Below are 21,700 nucleotides of genomic sequence, written 5' to 3' on the forward strand. Positions count from 1 at the left end.
GGGGGGGAGACTGGGCCTTCCAGTGGAGGGACAGTCGTTCTTTCATGGAACAGACGTCAGTTTAGAATTGTCTTTCATATCGGTAACGTCGTTCGTGCAACATGGGGGTTGACAATGGGACGAATCACCTTGTTTGAGACTCCAATATACAAAAAGTGGCTAAATTAAAATGGAGTGCCCCATATATCGGCGTTTTCGCCAATTATTGGTATGGTTTTGTATCTTCAAAATTTTAATTTTGTTGAGGATTCTTATATGGCGTTCTCATCATTCAAAAGGCTTAAATTTTTTTACGCTCACAACGTTAATTTTTAAGTCTGAGTTTTTGACAAAATTTTGCGTTTCAGCACAGGTCATTTTTTTTCGGGTTCTGAATAAGTATTTCCGACAGAAATTTTCCGTTCTTTCGATTGATCATGGTGCCAATTAAGTAGCGAAGCGGTAAACCGGTTTAAGTCGACTTAGCTCTTCGCTGAGTTTTTGAGGAATATTTCCGAATCTAAGAGAAATAGCGAAATTTTTATTTTAAGCTTTTTTATAGCTCTCAATTCGCTCTGCAAGAAAGGTTATTACAAAAAATTTGCTATCTCCTTTACGTTCCGAGATATTCATTAAAAATTGGCCAATAGTCTAAATCGCCTTAAACTGGTTTACCGGTTCGCTACGGAATGTGCTCTGCTCACATTATCGGAAATGCGTTAAAATTGCCGAAAAAAGTAGAAAACTGCATGGTACCCCCTTCCGCCACTTCGATTGGAGATTTTTTCATTTCTTTACCCAAAGTGACTATTTTTACGGAACATGTTGAAAGACAAGACTGGGAGTCGGATTCATTCTATCCAAATTTTTTTTTCAAATTTTGTTTTTTTAAGTTTTGTCCAATTTTTTATTTTTTCATTTCAAAATTCCTCATTTATCGGCCATTTATGAACCATAAATAATGAATTCTTGAATGAAAAAAGAAATAAATAAGAAATTGGGAAATTTTTACGAAATTTGAAAACAATTTTTTTCGGATAGAGCGGATCCGAGTCCCAGTCAAATTTTTTAATATGTTCCATAAAAATAGTCACTTTGGGTGAGGAAAGGAAAAAATCTTCAATCGAAGCGAGGGAAGCACCCAATTTTATAGTTTTTTGGCAATGTGAAAGCATTTCTGACGATATGAGCTACTTGACACAATGCTTAATCAAAAGAACGGAAATTTTCCGTCGGAAATATTAAAAACGCGATAAAAAATTGACCTCTGCTGACACCCAAAATTTTATCAAAAACTTACAAAATTAAAAAATTAACGTTGTGAGCGTCATAAAATTAAAAGAAAAATTAGAGACCTTTCGAATGATGAGAAAGCCACATAGGAAGCATCAACCACAGCAAAAACGAATGTCTGAATTTCACACACTTTTTGTAGACATTTTTCAAATACTAAAAACGTCTGAATAAATGAAAATTTGTCTGAATTTCAGGCGAATAGATGTCTAAACATCTTAATTTTAGTTTGAAATTCAAACAAATTTTCATTTTATTCAGACGTATTTTAGTGTCTGAAACAAGTCTGTAAAAGGTGTATGAAATTCAGACATGCGTTTTTATTGTGACAAAATTCAATTTTTGAAGGTACAAAACCATACCAATAATTGGTGAAAACACTCGTATATTCTTAAAAATCTAATAATGAAGAATGACCCCTTGCTTCATGTAATTCTTTTCCGGATGAAACTCATTCTCATAAAAGCCCAATATATTACGTCGTAAATCCTCGCATTCTTCTGAAATAAGAACAAGAAAAAAATATAACTCACCGGACGGATGATTGGACTGCACATTATAATCATCAATTTGTAATGTACTGTTGGCTCCATTCCTCGTAAACCTGATAACGTGATACTGGTTGTCATTGACTTTAACCCCAACTTCGCCGATTGGATGATCATTAGTGCCCATATTGTAAACAGCGAAAACATTTCCTTCGACCTGAAAAATATAAATTTCCATTGATTTCATGCACACTGAGAAAAAAATTCAATGAAAATTACCAGAAAAAAAACAAAAAATATGGTTCGGAACGTAATCCGCGAGCGAAGTAAAATTCAATAAAAATTGTGAGTCGGAATTGAAATTGTACGAATCACCACGTAAATTCTACGATTTGTTCCGTAAAAATTAACCAGCCGTCTGATGATTCACCGCTGTGGGGACAATAAGTCGTTCCGTAATTTTTCTCCAATGATTGAGAAATTTTATGGAACGGAATGTAGAAATAACTCACTAGCTTCATAAAAATTGTTGAACGTTCAAGAATTTTTGATTTTGGAGGCATAATAAGTCGCGAAGTTTCTGTAAGATTTTACTTCTTCGGAAAAAATTACGTGACAATTTCGTTCTTTGTTCGGTGATGAACCTGAAAATTCATTGAACGTTTCAGATTTCTTCTCTCCCATTCCTATAAAAATTGCCGGAAAACGATTCCCCATTGCGGATTGCGTGAATTGTTCCGTCATTTTTACAGAATATTTCTCTCCGTACAGGGCACAATATTCCTTGGAGGTGTACTTGATTATGTGTTTCTAGTGTTATACCTCTATTAGTAAAATAAACCATCCGTGCACTGAGTGTTCAATGGAAATAATTGAATCACGATTGTATAATCGATCATACGGTATTAGTCCTGGGATTTAACTCAAAGACCCTAATGCATAGGCAATCTGATAGGCTGATGGTTATATATCAGCACTGGTACGAATATTTTGTGGATAAATAGACCAGGGAATTGATTATCGCATCGGTAGAGTTTGTAATACAGTTACGAAACAATATGACGATAATAAAATAGTACACGTGATATTCGGTGTTTCAATAAAAATATTGGGTTTAATGAGGCGAATAGTCTCGTGGGGATGTTTCAATGAACAGTGTTAATAGGGCGGTGGAAGTTTACATTATGCGGGACGATCGATATATTCGGGTGGCATTTTGTCGAGAGAATTGAATTGAGGATGTTTATCCATTTTTCGAAAATGTCATTAAGCAGCAGAACGGTGAATCGGTTCAAGTTGATTTTGTTTTCGAAAACTAAATTCTCATTCCCACCGACTGATAACGAGAAAGATAATAAGTTTTTTGGTCCTCCCAAAAAATGGTATTTTTTACTCCAAGCGGAAAATGCACTATTCGTTTGCTGCTTCGCTGTAGAATTTTTTCGCGTTCGAGAAAAAATTTGCAATTTTTTAGACTGGTGGAGGAATGTATGAAGGTAATATTTTTGATAATTTAGGCTGTTTCGGTATTACAGTCCATTTTAGCTCTCTCAAATTGAAATTCTGACAACGAACTACACTTACATTTTTTCGTAATATTGGTTGAAAATAATTCAATTACAAAAACATGCGAGTCTAAAACAATTCTATAGTTTTCAAAGTTTTGTTGGCGAACTTTAAGATTTGTTTATGACATTTTGCGTAAGAGCACGTATTAATTAGTTTCTAATTTTTCTCTTGAATGAGGTTCCTCATTAATTTGGACCTTTTACTGAATTTTTTCCAACATCAAATCTAGGCAGTCCATATTTTTATATATTTTTTCACCACGCTGTGACGAAAAGTGAAGTTTTCGGCACGCTCCGCGTGCCTAAAAGTCCAATTTCCGCCACATTGTGATGAAAAATATTGTTCGTAACTCGTGAAAAAATGTTTTTGCACTCGTTACGAAATATACTATTTTCACTGCTGCTACGTTCACGTCATGCCGAAATAGTATATTTCAATACAAGTGAGACGGAATTTCCACGAGTGTGAAGCTGGCGGCCCGAGGCGAAGCCGAGGCACAGAGAGAATTGTTTGGTTATAACTCTTTCTTTTTGATACATTCGTTTAAACTGTTGTGATGACCGTTACGGCTAGGAGAAGTTGAGGAGTAAGGAAAAGACTTTTCATTTAGACTAAGAGAAAAATCGACATAATATCACAAAATCATTTCTTGAGCGAAGAACATGGCATACATATTTTATCAATTTACGGTAGGTTTCAGGCCAGCAATCGGTGCTCTTCGGGTTAAGGAGGAAATTACTGAATGAAAAGGTAATGTCTTTTTTCGAAATGAGATAACATTCCTTAAAAGACAAAAATAGTTTGACAGAAGAAAAAGAAGATATGGCTTTCCTTCGAACTTAAAGCGATCCCAGGTAGGAATTAACAAATGGTCCCAGCGCGGCTCAACCTTAGCCAGTCACGGGCCAATATAGGCGTCCAAGGCTGGCCCAAGGCTGGTTGAGCACCGAAATGATAACGCTGGGCCATTCTTGGCTACCAAGACTGGGCCTGACTCGGTCGCCAGTCGTTAGCCGTGACTAATGTATATTGATTTAAATGTTTAAAAAAATCAAAAATAATTTTCATTCATTTTTATGATTGATTATCTTCTAATCACCCACCCCTAACGCATCTTTCAGTGAAAATCCCTAATTTGTTAATTTAAAATAATCCATCCCGAGCCGGTTTCGAACCCACGATCCTAACATCACTAGTCCTACGCCTTAACCCCTAGTCTACCGCGCAATTCTTATTACTGTTGACTCAAATCGTCCGTATATGAATTCTATCTCGATTTCATTCTTTGCTGAATGAGTTTTTAAATATAATCGGAATTAATTTCGATTTCATTATTTATTATCCACCTGGTTATTCGAGGGGTGTGAAAAAATACCTCCCCTCTCCCCCCACCTGAATATTGTTGATGAACCCAGATTTTCAATTTTTCATTATACTTGGAAATTCGATTTTTGTTATTATTATTATTATTATTATTATTATTCTGTCCTCTCCCCCTTCCTTTAATCCTGAGAGTTTTTACAAATACGCCTCCCTCCCCCTCTTCTCAACAGCTGGTTCAAGCTTGGCTCAACCCTGACTCATCGGGCATTGGTGGACAAGCGTGGACTATAATTCAGCCAGTGGCTGAGCCAGTCGTCAGTCAGTGGTAGAGCTTGAACCTTGGCTACGTCGGACCAATGCTGGATGAAGGCTGTGCTACCCGATGCTTGGCCGAAGACGGGCTAATAGAGCTTGGACCAGGAATGGCCGCCAATGAAAGTCTGTCGATTCTGGCTACTCATTGGCCACCAAGCTTGGGCCAAGGTTGGTAGCCCCTCATTGACCAAGCGTCGGTGGACAGTCTTCGTCCATGCTTGGTCCGACCCTAGTAACCAAGGCTCACGATGCGCCATTGGCTGAACACTGGCTTAACCATTGGCTAAATTATGGCCCATGCTTGTCTACCAACACTCGGCAAGTCGAGGTTGAGCCAAGTTGGGACGGTTGTTGAAGCTCGGCGAGTCCTACCTGGGATTGAGCGTAAGCGACGGTTATATTTTTATGTCGTTAGGCCCGAAAAAACTGCGATTCTAACCTCGTTCACTCGGTTAGATCGCCGTTTTCGGGCCCAACGACATAAAATATCGTATGCCACACGGCGATAAAAGCATTATCTGGCGAATGTGATTATGTGTTGTGTGCATAATGCCACATTCGCCAGATAATACTTTTATCGCCCGGTGACATAATATACTATTTTAATATCTCGAGGTTTTCCCCTGCATAAACTTTCTACCCAAGAAATTTATCCTCAAGAAATGAGATATTTGGCGCAAGAAATTAGTTTTGTGATATCATGACGATATTTCTCTGTGTACGAGTAAACGAAAAGGCACTTTTCGGCACGAGGTGAACGTAGCAGCAGTGTCAAGAAAAACTTTATATCACCCGGCCCACAAAGTATTTTCTGACGAATGGGATGGCTTTCGGCTCGGATTATAATCACATTCGTCCTCGCCTTCGGCTGGGATTATAAACTCACATTCGTCAGAAAATACTTTATAGGCCTAACGATGAAACCTCCTATTCCCGGGCTGTTGCGACGGAGTTTTTTACTCGTGTAGGGTAGGCGTCCCAGCCCAAGGCGAGCCCGGCAAAATACTACTTCTATTATGTAGAATTTGTATTGGTATTTCAGAAACACAATTACGAGGTTTTTGTTCTGCTATAAGTTGTAATTTTTTCATTGGAATTTATTGAAATAGTACTGTTACTCTGTTTTCCTGTTTTTTGAACAGCTCTACATTGCATTTCATCTGTTATTGTCGGAAAAAAGTTGCAGATTTAAATAAAAAAACAAAATTGGGGTCGTAATCAGTATTTCCGAGTCACAATTTTGGACAAAATTTGAATGTTGATGTTGATGATATACATGGGGAAAATTTGCAGAAAAAGTACTATGGAAATTACGTAAAAATTAGGTTTCAATTCATAAAATTTCTCAAACTCAAGTGAATCTATTTCTCACGTCAAATTTTTCTCCAGTTTTTACGTAAAAATTCCTGAAAGAGGATTTCGTATCACTCTTACATTTCGTCACGTAATTTTTCCTGATGTTTTTTCGCTGTGTATTTATAAAAAATGAATCCGCGAATTTTATGTACTAACAATTTCAATTTCCAGATAATCATTACTCGTCGCTGATTCCATTCTCAGGAGCACAGCGTCATTAGTGCTTGTAACGAACCCTAGAGCTACAGTATCTCGTTTCATTTCAGGACGACGATCAGTCGGGAATGTATAGGTAATTAATCCTCTTCCTGGTCCAAATTCATAGGCAACGGCTTCTGCAAATCAACATCAAGTTCATAAAAAGTTGATCGACACTGAGACGTTGATAATACGTGAAATGGCATTCCATAAACTATCTATTCGGAATGAACATGTTAATTATCGTACCGTCATTACACGTTGGTCCACCGAAACTCGTCATATCACAGTCACAAGTGTAGCTGTTCCACTGCTGCACACAGGCTCCATGATTAGCACAAATGTCATGTGTACATTTCTTGCCAGAATGCATATTAGCGTAAACATCACATCCTGATTCCACCAGTGAACTTGTTACAACCGCATCTGACATGAGGTCAACACTCTCGCCACTCAGGTCAAGTGACGCTAGACATCCCTCAAAGCCCTGACGACTCACTATGGGGCTCGGTAATTGAGCGTACTGACTCTTCTCCACTCCACCTGAAATTGTTACGTCATTTTAATATCATGGAAATTTCATTCACTCCATTATTCACTCGTCACAACAAACAGGGTTGAGTGAACGGCGAAATATATATTTCAATAAGGCATTTCAGTTTGAAAGGAAGATGATTAAAAGAGAATTTAATTATTATTTTCAATACTTCTGTTTTATATTTGTGTGGTATTTTATTTCATAGGGGTTTGCATGTATTTTAGTGTTATGTCATTGGAAATGCTGTACCCCAGAATATTCCATTGTATAATTGTAAAGAAATTAGGTGTTGATCGACTCAGCATCATATTACAACACGAGACAGTTTTGTAATACGAATACAAAGACGAATCGAGGCAATCCAGGTGTGCCGCGGTTTTTGGATAAAAACCGAGAATGCACTAGACTCGGGAGTTCATTATCGAGTGAGTGTATTTTGAGTTCACCTTTTGCTCCCGAATGGGAGATTTGTAATCGTCGGATTTTCACATTCCCTAATTTTCATTGGAAATGATGTAGAATGGTCTGAAACGTAAAAATACGAAGTTTGGCGACCATGTCTGTATGTGAATATGTCCACCGCCACCTTCTCGATGATTAATTTTTAGAAAATTGAGTAATGAAGTGGCTAAAATAATTCAAACAAAATTGAAATTTTGTCAGATTGTAGGTCTTAATAAGGACTAACTCGGTGCACAATTTCAGCCTGATCGGTCAAGTAATTTTTGAGATAAAGCGATTCGTTTTTAAATCGTTTTTCACGAATATCTTTAAAATTCTTGGACCGATTTAGATTTTTTTTCTTTCAAAATATTCGTCTCGATGTCCTCTACTAAATCAATAAAAACATATATACGCGTCCATTCAAAGTTGTTGAGATATTTCCCCTTTTCTGTTTTTTCATTAAAATCCTTGTACGTGCGCTAACGTGTGCAAAAATCGAGATATCGACTTGAAATTTGGACAGAATCTTCCTCCCGTGATAACAAAGGTGTGTATTGAAGCGTTCTTTTTTTTCAATATCTTGAGTGTCTAACTCATGCAACATTTCGATCAAAGTTCACACGGTCACGTTTCTTCCTTAACCATAATGTTGCAAGAAGTTATTTTCAGGAATTAATTTCTCACTAGGATGCCCCGATGAAAGGATTAAGATTATTACTAACGTGTGGCTCAAATATGAAGCTGGCATAGGAGCCAATATCAAAATTATGGTGACTAATGTGTGTTTTGGCTAAACATTCTTAAAAAACTAATCCACCCGTGATAACAAAGGTGCGTATTGAAGCGTCCTTTTTTTCAATATCTTGAGTGTCTAGCCCATGCAACATTTCGATCAAAGTTCACACGGTCACGTTTCTTCCTTATATTTTATTTTTTTATAAAGACCCAACAGCACCACAGACACAGACACTTAAGCATAATATTGCAAGAAGTTATTTTCAGAAATTAATTTCTCACTAGGATGCCCCGATGAAAGGATTAAGATTATTACTAACATGTGGCTCAAATATGAAGCTGGCATAGGAGCCAATATCAAAATTAAGGTGACTAATGTGGGTTTTGGCTAAACATCCTTAAAAAACTAATCCACTTCTGAACCATTTTTCGAAGGCTGGTCAATGGAAAACGTTTGATTGAAATCATCAACTGGAAATTGAAAAATTGTAAGGAAGTGTTGATTGCAACTAATTTTCTCGTTTGCAATCAACATGTAGATTATGTGAAAATTGGGGAATAGAGTTCATGATCGGCGCGAGTTAATGTCTCTCTACCAAAATTCATCTCTGGGATTTGTGCTTCATCGTATCCGGCAATAGTGCCATGCAAATCTCTGACCAATGGACGTTGCCTTCAACCACTCCATCATTAGTGAACATTTTATGATTAATGAGGTAAATTGGAGCTGCCGTGAAATAACTTTGTCGAAATGGATCATCCATTTATTATGCCTCAATTACTTTATAATTAATATCTCTTATTAACAGTAGCTAGTGAATATTAAATTGTGACATTTAATAGATCAGAAAATCTCATATTTATTTAGTGAATTTAATTTATTTACTCATGACGGAAACCCTTTTCACTAGTTCGATAATTAATTTTGAAAATCCGTTCTTGTTAAATTTATAGCAATAATAAAACAATGGATCCACGAAAAACAAGTGGGGAATTGCTTTTGTCTTCATCCCATTTGCTACTTTTGCTAATAAATTAGCGATATGTTTCCGAATGATCATTTTGCACATCATACTCTTCTATTGTATATCATTTGTCGTTTTATATTATTCCGTTAAATTGAATTATATTTCTTCCTCAATCAATTGTGTTAGCTTCTTGTGAAAATTTTTGTATAAATCAAATGAAACAATGATGCTATTTGTATTATGTAGAAACTTCGATCATATTTACAGAAAGAATCACATTTGACGAAATCGTCGGAAAATTCACTTTCAGGGAAATTTGAGAAAAATGCGAAATTTGTAAAACCCATCAGAGAAATCACACCAACGGATATAGCTATCGAAATGGTCATCTAACTCTGACAGGGTGGCCTTGAAACCAATATGTTGAAGTATAATTGAATTGATTTGAAGCATCACATCCAGAAATATCTGTGGAATTCTCATTTTCAAAAAATACGAAATTTTTGAAAATTATTCTATAAATGAAAACAACGATTATTACTATCATCTTCAGCTTCGAACTCGGTCAATGGAGCATGGAAATAATTTTTTAAGCCATTATTCAATTAATTGAGACCATTTTATTTATTTATTGTCGCTCAATCAATTTTTGAGGGAATTCTAAAAATTCGTGTATGAATTGAATTTTAATTGAGGTCGATGAATAGGGTTCAACAAAACCTACATTTGAACGAAAATTAAGGATGTTTAGCCAAAACCCACATTATTCACCATAATTTTGATATTGTTTCATATGTCAAGTTCATATTTGAGCAACACGTTAGTAATAATATCAATCCTTCCATCGGCGCATCCTAGTGAGAAATTAATTTTTGCAAATCACTTCTTGTAACATTATGATTAGGGAAGAAACGTTATCGTGTGAGCATTGATCGAGATGTTGCATGGGTGAGATACTAAAGATATTGAAAAAAAACCACAAGCCATTTACTTTAGACTATGTATCATCTATCGCCGACGAAAACAAGTAAGGGTCACGAGGGCCATATAGGCGTGATATCTTCGATTGATTTTCGAATTCCTCTAAAAAAAATCGACCACCATTACGGGTCGAGGAACGCGACAATACCGCGCAACAACTGATCGAGGTCGGTAAAGTCGGCAACGATAATTCAGGGCTGGATGCATATGGATACGTATAACACACACAAACGCACATTCATCTCACTGTTACAACCCCACTACTAGCCGAAGCATGCGATGTTGCCCGATTAAAATTCGACTGTTATCATTGCAGTAAAAAGTCCTCCATTATTGATGAACATTTCCTTTAATTATTGTTTTTGAGACCGGAAAAGTACGCCATAACACTTCTAATTTGATGAGAAAAATAATTTATAACATGAACGATTTATTTAGTCACTTTTATTTTTCGTTTCAACTGAATTGTCCACTTGATAGGTTAAACAACCTTAAATTTAGTAACAGGTCTAAAAATTGTATTTTCGGGTTTTTGGATCATAATAAGCTGATATAACATAAAAGACTCAAAAATGAAGATAACAAAGTTCCCATTCAGATGCAAAATCCACTAACATGGATGGTTATTAAAATATGCGAGATGTATTTTCATTGTTAAATCCACAACCATATCATTCGTTGAAAATAATACTGTAGTCTGCAAATGTCAGTACAATGGATTGTTGAAATTTTCCACAATTAGAGGAATGCAGTTGAGCATTTTGTTGTGAAAACCGCTCGTCAACTGGCATTGGGAATCCAAACGAACAATGATCCGTACAATCCATATAGTTTAAACCGAATTCAGTGGTGTGACGGCCCGTAGAATTGAGCTGGTAGGGCGTAAAAGGAAACCCACAGATGTCCTGTCGTGTCGTCAAATTGAACTCACAGAATTGGACAATGTTGAATGAGGGTAAATTCTGTTGTGGAAATGTTGTTGTACATTGTTGATGGCAGTTTCAGGACGGATACGTATCGAAATAAAGAGGGAATGCGTTACCGCACAGTGAAGAATGTCAATCTGTTTGTTTTAACCGACTGAGGGATTGAATTAAATCACTTTGATGGACGGTACCTACTAGCTATTTTATAAGTGCAGTCGCCAAACATTGACGGTTTGTAGTATTGCAAAATGAAATGCCAAAAAAGTGGGAATAATTTCATCTTATAGATTGAATATTTCTCTCATTCAGTATGGAGTTCGATGTTCTTAAATTTAATAGGTTCCACGTTATCACGATTAGAAGTTGAGAAAATTTCATTTTTGTGTCATGCGTACGGAGAGAAATATTCAGTAAAAATGACGGAACAATTAACGTAATCGATAATGGGGAATCGTTTTCCGGTAACGTTTTTTCTTGATAATTTTTATTGAATTTTTCTTTCTGTGCGGTCGTCTTTGATGAAAATAAATAATCGAAAAGTGAAAAAAAGGCTCTCGCGGTGAATGGAAATATATAAGACATTCAATTCATCATTTGATTCTTAGGGGAGCATTCAACAATTACTTCACGCTTTATTTTTTGGACACTAGGTGGCACACGCGCTAGCCTGGTTGCATGAGATCAATATATGTCGTAATTTTTAACTTCCCGACCCGTAGGGAGGAAGTTATTGTAATGACCCCGAAAATCGAATGTGGATATTTCATCATATTTGCATGTTTCATGACCCTTGGAAAAATTCTATGACGTTTTTGGATGGGTGTATGTGTGTGTGTGTGTGTATGTGCGCGTATGTGACCAATATTTTGGTCAACGATTTCTTTTAAACGAATGATTCGATTGAAATTTTTTTCCACGCAATCGACGTGTTCTCATGTCACTTAGAACTGATTACATTTTGAACAACATCGTCTCAGCAGTTCTTCAGATTTTCCGATAAAACTAGTGAAAAAACGTCGAAAAATCACGTTTTTTCAAAAATTTCATTATTTCTCCTAGAAGAACGATGGGATTGACTTTCTGCCGTCATTGTCGATGCAGCTCGGTATGACTAAGGCTTGAGTCAAATTCCAGTGAAATCGTCTCAACGGTTTTGGAGTTATAGGAAAATTAATTTTTGGATTCGAATTTTTTGGAGTTTTTTTTATAGTGGTTTCATTTTTATCTTTTTTAATTATTTCACAAAATAATGTCGAGGACAATTTATAGTACATTAGAGTACAAGAACACAAATTTCGTTTTTGACGAATGTGAAGTTTATGCCCGAGTGGTCTATACTATTTTATGCCACATCGTGCAGAAGTCGAGTTTGAAGCACGCTGTACGAAGCGCAGCGTGCGATAAACTCGACTTATTGCACGGCATGCCATAAAGAAAAATATTTCAAGAAATTGTCAGAATTGTGATATCCACTTGACAGTCGATAAGATAGATGTCCTTATTTTTTCTTTTTTTTTCTTTTTTTATATCAACAATTGGATTTCCATATCATTCGAGACTGACTGAATATCCATGATGAAGATTGCCTCCGCAGTTGGTCATTAACTTGGATAGAATTTTCAAAAATTGCGTTTCTTCTTTTTGGGGCGTTTTTTCTTTTTTTCAATCGATGCGTGTTCATGGAACTTAGTACTAATTCGATTAGGAGAATGATCGACTCAGCGGTCTGTTAGTGATTCGCATAAGACATGTGACAAAAATGAACAAAAATAAGTTTTTCCTCGAAAATTCACTAATTTTACATAGAAAAACGATGGAATCTGTTGCTCATCTGATCGATCCGATGCTCATCTGATCGATGCAACTATATGTGATTCAATTTAAATTGACTGCTGAGTAAAATCGTCTCAACCGTTTTCTAGTTATCAAGATGAAAATTTCGAAAATTAAGTTTTTTGTTTTAATAAACAGACAAATGGGAATCGGTCGGGAAGTTATTGGTTCGACCCGTGATGGGTCACACCCACTCCAACCCTCCCACAATGGGAGCGAGCGCAGCGAGCGACCAAAAACCCCGTCGAATTACAACCCACCCGTAATGGGAGTGAGCGAAGCTAGCGAGCGACCAACAACCCAAACCAATTTTTTAAATTCTAATTGCCCTGATTTTCCCGTGCTATAACAACAAATACCCTTTGAAATGGTATATGAATAGCACTCACACTCATTCACTTGATCAATAGTTATAGAAAAATTCAAACCACGCTGAATTTACAATAAACATCATGAAATTGAATTTTTGGACGAAAACTCTCATCTGGCAAGGAAAATTAGCCTTGGTCAAATAATTCAAGAGCCAATTTCAAGGTAATTTAATATATTATCACCTGGGCATAAGATATCTACAGATTTGAACAGAAAGTGAACAAATCTCGTCATTGGAAGTTGAAACATGGAAATTTTCAAAACGTGACATGCTAAAATCGCTATATTATTGCGTATGACAATTGATCTAGTGGGTGGAGTGGATAATATGGGGTCTCAATTTGAGGAACTCGATGAGACCTTGAAATTGACACATGATATACCTCCGCTGGTCAAGTCTAAAGTCTCGATAAATGGTAAGAACTATCATTTTTGAGGTGTGACGTAATGTAAAAAATGGAAACAATCTGCTATAGCTTGATGAAAATTGAATTAAATCAGATTTATCATTACCAATAATCAAAACCTCAATTTTCCAAAGGAGGTAAACCATTCCACGAATTTTTTCTTCTATATAATACAATACCTAAACATACCCATGAAGATTGGGGACGAGCGAGCGAGGGGGGGGGGGGGGGNAAGATTGGGGACGAGCGAGCGGGGGGGGGGGGGTGGGCGCAGCCCACCCGGAGTTGGCGAGTGCAGCGAGCAGGGGGCGAAGCCCTCTAGTTTATAATATTTATTATAGAATTAATTCTTTTGGTTGAAAAATAACTCATCAAAACGTAAAAAATAGTTTTTGACTTTTCCACAGACATTTCCACTATTTGATCATAATTGTTTAATTTTCTTGGGAAAATAGCCGAAGGATGTTCATTTGTTTACTTGAACTGACTAAAAAATGGAATTGATTCACTTTGATGGAACATACCTATGTACAGTATACCGTCGAGATCCAAATTTTCATTGCTCCCTTGGCTATTAACTGCATTGACGTGATCATCTACCGCCAATGTGTGTCGCTTCGGTGCTGGCCTGCCGATGCTAACAGCATGCCATTTTCCATCATTGAGACGTGACCTTGATGAATCTCTGATGCGAATTGGTCCATCACCGAGATCAAAGACATAATGTATGTGTCCACTAACCAATTCAACAGCTATGAAATCACGCTCGCGGCCGGCGTTGAACAAAATCAGGCCATTTGTTTCTCTGGTTTTGAACTATTATAGAAAAGAATACATCGTTATTGAAAAATATTATTTTTTCGGGATTTTTATATTTCATCATAATAAATTGGGTCAAGTCAGGTTGATTGACCTATATTTGACAAGCGTGGCGGCATCGATCATCACCCGAATAAATTAGTTTGACTAGCGAATCGACCCGAGTCGAAAAATTTCATTGTATACTTAACATTTCATCGTATACTCTACCAATTCGTTCGTTCTCGGTCGGATTTTATGTCGGTTTGTGGTAGTAAAATTCAACTATAGTTATAAGAGATCTAAAACCGACCTGATTATGAATGCTTTTACCCTATAGGTTAGTCAGTGACACATCTGGTTTTAGTCGTGTTTTGATAATTATTTTTCGAATAAATTGGAAATGAGTAAATGAATGAATTGCTAATTACATAATAATAATCCCATAACATTTTTAGTCTTTTATTTTCCTTGCCATATATACCCTATTCGGATTTTTACATATTTGCGGTTTCATGGGCCGACTGACTTCCTCTCTCCAACCGTGTCGCATTGTACCCCAGGAGCTGTACCCTACGTACAGACTCTCCTTGTGACCAAGGGAAACTATGAAAAAAACCTTGGTCGACACGGGCGTCCATCGACCGAGCTTCATCGAAGAATGTTTTCCTAACAATTCTCCGATGATTCTCGGTATCTAGATTTCCGTTCGACGGTTTCCGAAAGATTAAAAATCGCAATTGCCCAAGCCGGACTCGAACCCGCGCCTCACGGGTGCCGCCGTCCGGCCGAGCGATTTACCGCTTCGGCCACCGTCGTCGGCAGAACATTTTTAGTCCCCAAATCGTGATTTTTGCAATTCATTGACATTCGTGTAATTCTAGTCATCCTATCAAAGACAAGCGAAGGAATCGAGTTTGTAGGTATTCTTTCATTACTTAAAAAAAAATCGATTTTAAAACTTTCCGGAGACATTGAAAAGTTTTTTTTAAATTTGTTCTCACTGAAAAATTGATATTCTTCTAATATTTGAAGAAAAAAAATGATTCGAAGTTCCCGCTGACATAAAAGAAAAAAAAATCCATTTTCTAGCCGATTATTCCTTTCTAATTCCTTTTTTCATTTCCCTTTCATCATAATAATTGGAATCCGGCCATAGGAATGAAGAGTACCGATATCCTTTTACCATATGAAGGGAAAAATAGATTTAAAAAATTTTCAGGACTACATGGAGAGATTTTTATATTACCCGAATGACGTTTAGAATGACTTTTGTTTTGTGTTCGTTTTGATCATACAAAAATACTTTTCATTGATTTTTAAAATAATTACTCTTTATTCAATACTCTAACTTGTGCATATATAATATATAATAAAAATAAGAATAGCGAAAATTAAATTAATCCAATTGTGAAGACGGAAATGAAATGAAAATAAAATAAAATAAAATAGAATAGTATAAACTGATCTAGTAATGAATTAATAGAGACAATCACTTTCATTGATTTCACATTATCATAATACAGCGAACAATAAAAGGAAAGACATGGGCCACTTGGTATTGACACTTCAATTTATACTGACCCATAACTTCTTATTACCACACGGAGAGAACAGTTGGATAAAAATTACCTAGAAAATCGAGGCTAATGTTACTCTACGAAAGGTAATCGTAGAGTGAAATGTAATTCAGTGAAAAAATACCGCTTTGTGAGTATTTCAAGTGAATGATCAGAATGCAATTACACACGATGGTGAAAATCAACTGTAGTCAGTTAGGTTCTCGAGATACGTGAAACTGTAGGTTGTATGTAAATGATTCGAATATGCTCAATTCTATTAATTTTTTTAACGTGATTTGCCGCAAGGGGTTTGGGACTGGCCATCGCCTGAAGGCTTTCAGCCTGGTATCTACAGATATATTTGCTTGAATGTTATGATAATGTACAGTGTACCACGTATGACAAAATCCTATAGAATTTCCACAGGATATCCTATAGGAAATACTATGGAGAATTCGAACATTTTCTATAGGATTTTTCAGATAGGATTTCCTAAAGGATTTCTTATATGCTATTCTTCAAGATTTTCAATAGGATTTTCTATGAAATTTAGGGTCATAAGGGTCAAAAGAGTCATATCGGATCATATAAAGATCATATGCGGGTCATATAGAGGTCATATGAAGGTTATGTGGGGGTCATATGGGGATCATGTGGGAGTCATATAAGGGTCATGTGTGGGTTATATAAGAGTCACATGAGGGTTACATGGGGACATACGAGTCATACAAAGGGCATAGGAGGTTCATGAGGATCAAATAACCTTCATATGATGCTCATATAATCCCTATATAACCTCCACGTAACTCCTATGTGACCGCATATGACCCTGATATGATTCCCAAATGACCCCCATATGACCTCTATATGACCCTCATTGATCCCCATATTACTCTTCAATAACTGTAATATGACCCTTTAGGACCCATATATGACCCCCATATGACACGTTTGACCCTCATGGTAACCCTTATGCCCCTACATTTTATAGGACATGTAGGAAATGTTCGAATTCTCCATAGGATTTTCTATAGGAAATCCTAATTTTTTCATACGTGACAATAGAGAACTGAACGCAAAAAGAGGTAAATAGGGATTTCTTGTACATTGGAAAGTATGGGATGCGAGTGAAACAATTTGAAGGGTTTGATGAAAATGGAGAAAGAAAGTAGAGAACCAGCACAATGCGACGCGATTTTGTTTTCAAGTCATTTTTAGTATTTTTCTTCAATACATAAACAATACGGAACGAAATTTGATGTCAGATGCATATTCAAACCTCTCGTTTATCGAGCTAATTTTCATAAAAAATTCTGAAATTTTTACCGAACATACTCTATACATTGCTTTGTGGAATGGCGCAAACAAAATTTCGATTCAATGAATTACTGATTTGTTATTCACAAATTTCCGACAATCGCCGATTTGGGCAACCGTTTGTATTATCAAACTGAGATTAGTCTTAAAAATTCCAGAAAAATGTGTATAAAGGAATACCGTAATTGAACAACTTATTGGTGAAAGCTCAAAATTATCATTAAATTTTAGATGATAATGTTTTGATCATCAGTGTAGAAATTGTTGTGCATTGAACAGCGAATTGGAGTAGACGGGTGGCCGCTGGCTGATGAGGACACACCGCGCGATATGGGCGCCGTACTTGAAAGGTTAAGGGCGAAAATTGTTGTCAATTTTTTGAGTCTGTCTGTGATGGATTCTATTTGGGTGCGCTCGTAGAGTACCCGGGTTCGTAGAGTAGGGTATTCGAGGGGTTGTGAAGTGGGTTGTCGGGGTGTCTTATCTTGGTCATTTTCCGTAAGATTGTCCTCTCGGCTGCTCAATTCTGTTAGCTCTCGGTATTTAGTAGTTTTATTTCAAACATTCTTAATGGTGTCCTTATATTATTTGACTAAATCAGATAATCCAGAAATAATTTGCCGGTGCCAAGTTGCGTACCCAGAACCTTTGGCTTTGTAGGCGGACTCTTACCGACCCGGCCATACACCCCATGAGTAAGACTTGTTTGAGAACTTCACTCTTTTTCTTTCAGTGTAGAAAAATTCAATAGAATCCGATTTATCTATACAGCTCATTCTATTAAAATATTTTCCAATACAAATTCCTCGCCGGAAATTTCTAACTTATCTATCTTTTTTTTGTAAACCTATAACTATATTCACTTTGTTTTCTAATGATTTTATACCACTTTCTTAATACCTGGCTGAAGGCCCTCGGGCGATGGCCAGTTGCAAGTTCTGGGGCTTGCAACGAATTCCGGTAAAAATAAAATAGAGTTGAAAAAACTTAGTAAAATCATCGAGGAATTTCTATAGAAAATGTCTCAATTGAAAAAGGAGTGTAGAAAGATGAAATTCTCTTTTTTTTTCTATTTAGTTTCCACTAGGCATTTTCTATGAAAAAAAAGCGCGCAATAAAATTGCGGAATCCTTCAATAGAATTTCCTATCGAATTTGCAATGTTTCTTGAAGCGAGATAAAATCATTTTGCCCATGGAATAAAGAAAGTGCAGCAAAAATGAATAATTGAGGTGACTGTCATCGATCTCTTACAAGGCAGCTTTTCACGATATATGATTTTAATATAATTTTTTAGAATTTAAACTGATTCAATGTCATTTTCTTAAATAATTGGAGATGATTTTACTGACCTGGAAGTATATATTCGTTTCAACATAGGCCTTCAAAACCGGCAATCCAACGAATGTATGTTTCGATGTGAAAGTAACTGGATGATGAACCGGATGATTGCGTTTACCAAATTTACCAGTCACCCTTATAATCGGTGTTACACCCTGATGTGTGCTCTGATGATTTCCTGTACTGCGGGCTATTTCGAGGTATGAATGTCCGTTGACCCATACCTGCTGTAGCTGACCGACAAAATGGGGCATATCCTCACCAGGATGAAGATAGCCACCTACGTGAAGGGTACGGAATTCCAATATAGCATCTCGGCCGAGTTGAGTTTCAGCTAAACAAATAGAAGTATTGGTTAATTTTGCAAGGGCTCAAAATATTCGTCTATTTGGGAGGCTGGAGTTCTATAATTGGACCAAAAAATCAATGACTGTGCGTTAATAACATCGAATTTCCATTTAAATTACTCGGGAATGAATGAATTCACTGGGAAGAGGTCACCTGACGCCAAGTACATAATGAAAAATTATTCATCGATTAATTGGATATTCAGTCGCAATAGCAAGGCTATTACACAAACTAGGTGACTAATATTAGTGACATTATCCGCAACTATCATTGTCTCTGTGAGTTGCTTGCTGGGTAATTGTTTCAATTCAATTGGAATCGTTAATGCGAACGAGATGTTATTGATTAGTTGAAATGTCGATTTTAACGAAAAACAAGTGGACAGTTATATTTTTTAAATAAATGAGTCCTGTAATTGTTGCTAATACACCAGTACGCCTGTATGTGTGTATACATGTAGGTGTGTGGTAAAGTTTGAAATGGAAATGTTTGTTTTGATGCCATTAAGTCGAAGTTAAAAAATGATTACGATAGCTATATTGATTGATTTAATTTTTATGATGATTGTTGGAAATTTTGAATTTTTCATGAATTTCCCTGAAAGTGAGCTTTCTGATGGTTTCTGCAAATGTGAAGTGTAGGGGTTAATAAAAAAAATTACTCAAAATATTCTTATAGATGATAGAAAATCGAAAATTTTGACGTGTCATAAATTGAAATCGACTGAATAGAACCTAAGTTATTGGAAAAAAACGAAAAATCAAAGAAAAAATCATATCTCCGAAATGGGCTGTCGAAAAAATCTGAAAAAAATTGAGAGATAGTTTTTCTAGCCCCCCAATCGTAGAAAAAATCGAGATCAAGTTCCAAAAGGGTGAACGTCAGCCGTTGACTTATTTGGCATGGAATACTTCATATGAAACATTAAAGATTTCCAGTTTGAGCGAGACTGGTTGGAACTGACAGATGAATTTTATCTCATAGTGCAATTCTCTTGGCCGAAATTTGGATGGAAACATTTTCTTCTGAATACTATTCGAGCTTCAAAATTAATCCGATATTTTCCTCAAGGTTTCCTGCATACAAACGAACTCGTCAAGTTTTTCAGGAAAAATTGACTCCTTCGTTTGTTTGCAACGAACCTATCGGGAAATACCTGATAATTTCGAAGTTTTGGGGTATTACGTACGACAATACGTCCTGCGCGCTGGGGATTTTAATCTGCAAAACTGATCCCTCTCGTTGCTATGCAATACAACATTCAGGAAATATCCAATAATTTTGACGGTCTTGGGGTATTATAGCTGACAATTTTTTGAATGATCGTTGAAAAATGTGTGTTTGGAAATATTTTTTTCAGATTTGTAAGAAAAACTCAATTTAAATTGTTGTTAATGAATAGAGCTTATTAAAGTCTATATTCGTGAAGAAATTTATAAAATTCGATTGATCCCTTATAAGAAAATTTCGAGAAAAAACCCGAGTGGAAATTGCTTCAGGCCCACCTGAAACACGATCAGAACTTGATCAAGTTTTTGTAAGGTTCGACTGATCCGGTAATTCCTGATGAGAACCTGACCAAGTTCTGATCCAGCAGATCGGACCCAAAAAACTACAGGTGGATTCAGATCAAGTCCTGATCAGGTAGACATGATCAGATGATGCCTGATGAGAACCGGACCAAGTTTTGATCCAGTAGATGGGATCCGAAAAACTGCAGGATGATTCAGATCAAGTTCTGATCAGGTAAGCACGATCTCACCCTGAGGTCGGCTGCCTGAACCCAATTTGATCAAATTCGGATTTGATGTCTTTGATCGGCATTTGAACGGGGTCAATTGAAGAGAAAATGATCAGATTCAGATCCGGTCCACCTGACATTAATGTTAATAAGTTTTTCGGATAATTTAATTAACTATTATTATACTATTCAAATTAAGTTTTATCAACCATTATCAATAATTATTCTCAATCTTTAAAAAGGATCATTATACTATAATTAAAATAAATTAAATTAAATGAATTTAATTTAATAAATCTAATTTAATTAATTAATTTAATTAACAGCCAGCTCTTCTCAAATGTACAGAAGGGAGGGATGATGATATGCCGTAAATACGTATTAGAGGAGTATCAAACTTACCCGCGAATGATCTTCAGAAAAAAAATCACCAAATATCTATTTATTTATTAGAGTTATTGTTATTATCATTATTATTATTCATTAATGAAATAAATAAAAATTTAATTGAACATATTTTATCTCTGAGAATACACACGCACATCCGCGAGATCAGGAATAATTGTAAATTCAACGACTACCCCGATACAAATCATATAGGCAATGTACAGTTTACTCAATAGTAATAGCGCGATAGCGTAGTGGTTAGGGCATAGGATTAGCAGTCATAGAGTCCCTGGTCGATCCCCAGCATCGGTAAAATAGTACATTAGAGTGCAAGGGCACAAATTTCGTGTTCAAGGAATGTGTAGTTTACAGGCCGAGCCGAAGGCGAGGTTTGTACACACATTCGTTGAAAACGAAATTTATTACCGAGTGCTCTATAATATTTTATGTCAAGTCGTGCAGAAGACGAGTTTCTAGCAGGC

The 21,700-nt window shown here is 36.3% G+C and overlaps 1 protein-coding gene across 1 annotated transcript in view; it reads right to left on the reverse strand.

Annotated features, from left to right (window-relative positions):
• The window catches only part of LOC107043433 (neurexin-3), a gene marked incomplete at its 5' end in the record, with an annotated part of 98,367 nt that extends 79,291 nt beyond the window's left edge, over positions 1-19,076 (reverse strand). The window contains 5 exon segments of the mRNA XM_015264946.1: positions 1,806-1,977; positions 6,480-6,658; positions 6,771-7,064; positions 14,250-14,541; positions 18,754-19,076. Of these exon segments, the coding sequence (XP_015120432.1) occupies positions 1,806-1,977; positions 6,480-6,658; positions 6,771-7,064; positions 14,250-14,541; positions 18,754-19,076 (1,260 nt within the window).
• Between the last annotated feature and the right edge of the window lie 2,624 nt (positions 19,077-21,700).

Source organism: Diachasma alloeum, unplaced genomic scaffold, assembly GCF_001412515.2.
Source record: "Diachasma alloeum isolate Michigan unplaced genomic scaffold, Dall2.0 Dall_scaffold_00572, whole genome shotgun sequence".
Classification (NCBI taxonomy): Eukaryota; Metazoa; Arthropoda; class Insecta; order Hymenoptera; family Braconidae; genus Diachasma; species Diachasma alloeum.